At 49.1% G+C, this 4,751-nt stretch overlaps 1 protein-coding gene across 1 annotated transcript in view; it reads left to right on the top strand.

Annotated features, from left to right (window-relative positions):
• The window catches only part of CACNA1H (calcium voltage-gated channel subunit alpha1 H), a gene marked incomplete at its 5' end in the record, with an annotated part of 109,398 nt that extends 109,197 nt beyond the window's left edge, over nt 1–201 (top strand). Inside the window, 1 exon segment of the mRNA XM_031061064.1 lies at nt 6–201. Within this exon segment, the coding sequence (XP_030916924.1) occupies nt 6–201 (196 nt within the window).
• Between the last annotated feature and the right edge of the window lie 4,550 nt (nt 202–4,751).

The raw sequence follows: 4,751 nt of genomic DNA, 5'->3' as shown, positions 1-4,751 counted from the left end.
GACAGCGGGCAGTCCACGCCGGCCTCCCCGGACTCGCGGCCGGACGCTGAGCCAAGGAAACAGGATCACTTAAAAACTCAGCGGGGCAACGGCAAAGAGGGGGGCAAAGAGCTGCTGGGCACTGCCAAGAGCCCCCCGCACAAGCAGGACTTGGGCCCCGTGACTGTTGCCACAGAAGAAGGCACGGATGACCCAGTATAGCTGCTGGGATGGGGGACAGGGGGGATCTCAAGGGCTTGTCACCAACGTGGGGGTTCCAAAGCGAGGGCTCAGGAGCGGCCGTCACCAGGGCTGTCCTCTCGCTGCGGTCACTCGCTGGGAGGAGCTGTGGAAGTTTGCAAAAAAACCACACAAACACACACACACACACGTGAAAAATGAAAAATAAACCAAACAAGCGGCTGGACGAAACTGGGGATGGGGTTTTGGGGCATTTGGCAAGAGGTTTTGGGGTTTCTTTTCTAAGGGGAAGGTGGATTGATGCAGGGGTGGCTTTGTTCCTCCCACACCGCTCTGTGGCCTCGATCACATTGATTCGGGTCTGAGGTGGTGGTGGTTGGGATCTGGGGGGGATTCTCTTGGGGTTTTGTTGTTTTGTTTGGTTTGTTTTTTGGTTTTTTTTTTTTAATTTTATTTTTATTTTAAAGATGCTCAACTTTTCCTGAGGCACCTTTTTGAGCTGTCACGTTATGCTGGAGTGCCTGGGAGCTGGACATTGTCTGTATATCAGCAGTTCTATAAATAAAAATTCTGTATTTGTGAGCTACAAAATGAGGAAACAAACAAACAAACAAAAAAAAAACCTGGAAAAAAATAGACCCACAAAAACTCTCTCTTCATAATGCACATATTTTTATAGAGAAACAGAGATGCTGTTTTTTGCATTACATGGGTGGTGTTTCCTTGGGTTTTCTGTGGAATTAATTATTCCAGCCATTCATTTTCCAAATGTTTCTCCTCTTTCCTCGCTTCCCTGCCCTCCACCATCACCCCACCAGCTTCTTCTCACAGCTGATGCTTCTGACATCTTGCTCATTTTCTTTTGTACTTTAGAGGTTGTCCTAATTACAGACAAAAAAACCAAATCACTACTGAATTGTAGCCAGTGCAATAATAAGTTATTCATTCTTCTTGTCTGTCCAACTGTCCTGTTGCTTTTTTCCCCCCCCTTCCTTTCTTTTTTAACTGAAATTCAGGTTAAACGTCGCAATAATCTGAACTAACGTGCACAAAGACGGTTTCTTGTGTTACAAAGAGAAAAAACTAATGAAAAAAAGGAAAAATAACTACATTTACAGAGAGATTAAAAAAAACTGAACAAATAAATAGTAAATTATTTAAGAAATGTATTTTGTTTACTGCAGTTCTAAGTAAATTATTGATACAGTGTGTAAAGGTGTAAAGAGCTGTCGTAGGTGATGTTCTTTGTGAGCATTTAAGGTGACGATTTGTCCTCCTCGTGACAGAACAACTCTGACCCCTTGGGGCAGTTTGCACTCCCTGTCCCTCCCTCCCCATCCCTGGACATGTTCCCTTCCCAAGGCCCTTCCAGAAGCCTCTAGAGGAATCCAGGTCACCTTTTAACACCACTTTGGGGGGTTTTTTGCAGCTTTTTTTTTTTTTTACCCTCCTTCCCCACCCCTCCTGCAGGCCCTGTGTCCATGGCCCAGCTTGGCCATGGGAAATAGGAGCAGGAAGGAGCCCGTGGACACCCAGGGGGGAACAAACCCATCCAGTCGTTTCCGTTTGGTTCCTTCCGTGCCGCCTCATATTTATGCCTTCACATTTATCTTCTGTTATCGATGCATCCATTACTCCAAAGGAAATGTATCTTGTTTCACATCTATTAAACTGTATAAACTGGAAGCGTGGCCTCCCTTTGTGCCGCAGCGGGGGGGGAGCCCAGCTGTCGCTCCCGCTCCCAGAGCTCGGCATACACTGAAAACTCCTTCCTCAACCTCTCTGAGCTCCAGCCCCCCAGGTGGGAACCATCCCTGCTGGAGCTGGAGGCTTCTCCCACCTCCCCCTGAGCTCAGAGAATCCCTCACCTCTCCTCCATATGTTGATCCGGCTGCTTCCGAGGAGCACCTGCGCCGCTGTAATTAAGAGTCATTTAGAATTATTGTAAATAATGATTCTGTCTCGGTGGGATAGCGAGGAATTCCAGAAAAGAGCCACAAAATCCATGATTAACAGTGCTTTGGGGAGGATGGCAAACTGCTTTTGCTGCAGTTTAAGGAGGGGAGGTGAATCCCTCTGCTCCAGGCTGAGTCCTGCCTGGAGGGGTGGGGGATGCCCCAGGGTGTCCCTCAGCATCAGGGGACACTCAGGGTGTCATTTACTGCTGAGATTATTTAGCTTTGCTGGAAAAGGCCTGAATTCCCTTCTGGCCCTGTGCCTAAATTCCCTTCAGGGGGAAAATCATCTCGCCACAGGGTTGGTGGCTGATGGTGGTGATGGAGAGAGGTGGAACAACTTGGAAGAGCTTGAGGCCAAGGCAGTGTCAGGAATAAGTTGGGATATTTGCAGGTTCTGGCTCTCTCAGCCTGCCACCCTTCCCAAAGCCTTTCCCAGACCCCTCAAAGCTCATCAGGACCCAAAACAACCCCACGAGCCTGCTGGAACATCCTGGCAGCATGGGCAGAATCAAGTTCAGACTGAATTTCCCAAGAGCAGAGAGTGACCATGGATTGCTCCCTGATGTCTCTTTTGGAGACACTCACCTGGACTTGCAGGTGCAAAACCCCCCCAGCTGCATCCCCAAACCTGGCCATGACCAGAGAAACTATTTAACATCAGCAGTGTTAATTTTGTTGATTAAATCTCTGCAGCATTAAGCAATTTCCCCCTGGACTGTCTGCAAGGCTCGCTTAAGATCGGAAGTGAAAAGCACGGGCTAAATGCAAGTCATGATTATTTAATTGGATCGATTTCTATTTTGCATTTTTAATGGCCATTCAGTCCTGTCCATTAATCAGCCAGACTCTGCCCCAGCACTCTCCATTCCAGCAAACCCACAGCCCGCAGGGATGGGGGCTGTGTCCATCTGGGCTGGCCCAGAGCCACCTCAGCACCCTTGGAGGAGCAGGAATCAAGCAGGGATTAAAAACCACCATGCTGAGGAAGGAAACCATCACAGGGGCTCTGCTTCAAGGGTAAATCTCAGATGGCATCGATCTGAAATTCTCTTTGTCATGCTGGGGAGGGAAAAAAGCTTTAAAAAATACCAAGCACCAAATCTGACGCCATCCTGGGTGCAATTAGCCCCAACCTTAATCTGTCAGAGCTGTGAGATCATACAGGTTGCATGAATGCTAATAAGCATTTGATATTTGTACAAGCTTTCTGGGGATGAATAATTCAATTGACTTCATCCATTAAATTTCCCCTATTAAGTTTTCAAACCATGGCTGGGTTTTAATGGCTGGGGCCACCTCATCCTCCAGACGAGGGGGCTTAATTAGGAATTTTAGCACACCCTGACAGAGCCACAGGAGCTGAAATCTCTGTGGCTCTTTGGGTTTTGAGCAGCTCGTGTCTCTGCTGGAGCCCTGCTGAGTCCCTGGAATAACTCCAGCTCACACCAGGTGAGTGCTCCATCCTCTGCCCAGCATTATGGTGCTGCCACAGGCTGCTTTAGCCCTTTCTTTCCATGGGGTCAGCCCCTCTCTGGAGGTTGGGAAGGTGCTGAGGGGCTGTTTGGGATGGGGGATGTGCAGTGGCACTGATGCATCCCCTGGATTTTGGCACCACTCAGTGATTCTGTGGGTCCCTTCCAACTCAGGATATTCTACAATTCCACTATTCCCTGGCATCACTGATGCAGAGATGTCACCAGGAGTGTCCCACACCCAGCTTGGGCTGCTCCTCATGCCAGGACCCTTCACCTGTGTCCCTCACTTGTAGGTCAGTGTTGGGTTGTTTTTTTCCAGCTGTGGATTTTGGGCTATCCAGTGAAAAATAAATCTATTCACAATGAAAGGGAGAAAATGCCAAGGACCCTCATTAAGTCACACCACAGGGAAGATCCAGATTAATGATTTGAATATTTGATTGAAGTTCCCTGGAGCAGCTTCTTCTGATTCTGCTTTGCTGCACGTGGAGGCACAAGCTGCCGAGGGCCCGTGGCCACGTCTGCAGGGTCTGTTGGATGCATGGAAAACAGAGTTCCCACCTCACTTATTCCCAAAAAATGCAGCCACCACTGGACACAAGCAGGAGGGCTCCATGCCTGGCAGGAGAAGGAGCTTGTTTACCCTCCTCTCTTCTCCCTGCTTTTATTCCTTATGTCCCTATCAAATCCAGCTGTCCCTCTGGGCACCATCTCCCGGGGTCTTCCTCACCCTCTCCCCTCCCTGCCTCTGTGTCAATTTATTCTGACTGGCTCATTAACTCATTTTGCTCCTTAACCAAAAGAAATCTCACCGATGATAACGAGTTCTAATACAAATTAATTCTTCAGGGAAGACCAGGCACTTCCCAGCTCCTTGGTAGCAACAGCGTCGGTGCCCAGCAGGCCCCCTGGCACGGGGCTGGCAGCCACATGGACACAGGGATCATCCCTGGAAGTGGCCAAGGACAGGCTGGACAGCAAGCTGGGATAGTGGAAGGTGTCCCTGCCCATGGCAGGGGGTGGAATTGAATGAGTTTTAAGGTCCTTTCCAAGATAAACCATTCTGGGATTCAGCCACGGAACACAAACCCCACCCAGCCTCACCCAGGTGCCTTCCCACCACCAGGTAAGTGTATTC

Source organism: Geospiza fortis, unplaced genomic scaffold, assembly GCF_000277835.1.
Source record: "Geospiza fortis unplaced genomic scaffold, GeoFor_1.0 scaffold213, whole genome shotgun sequence".
Taxonomy (NCBI): domain Eukaryota; kingdom Metazoa; phylum Chordata; class Aves; order Passeriformes; family Thraupidae; genus Geospiza; species Geospiza fortis.
The sequence above is the reverse complement of the archived record's forward strand: the minus strand, read 5'-3'. Positions and strand labels throughout refer to the sequence as shown.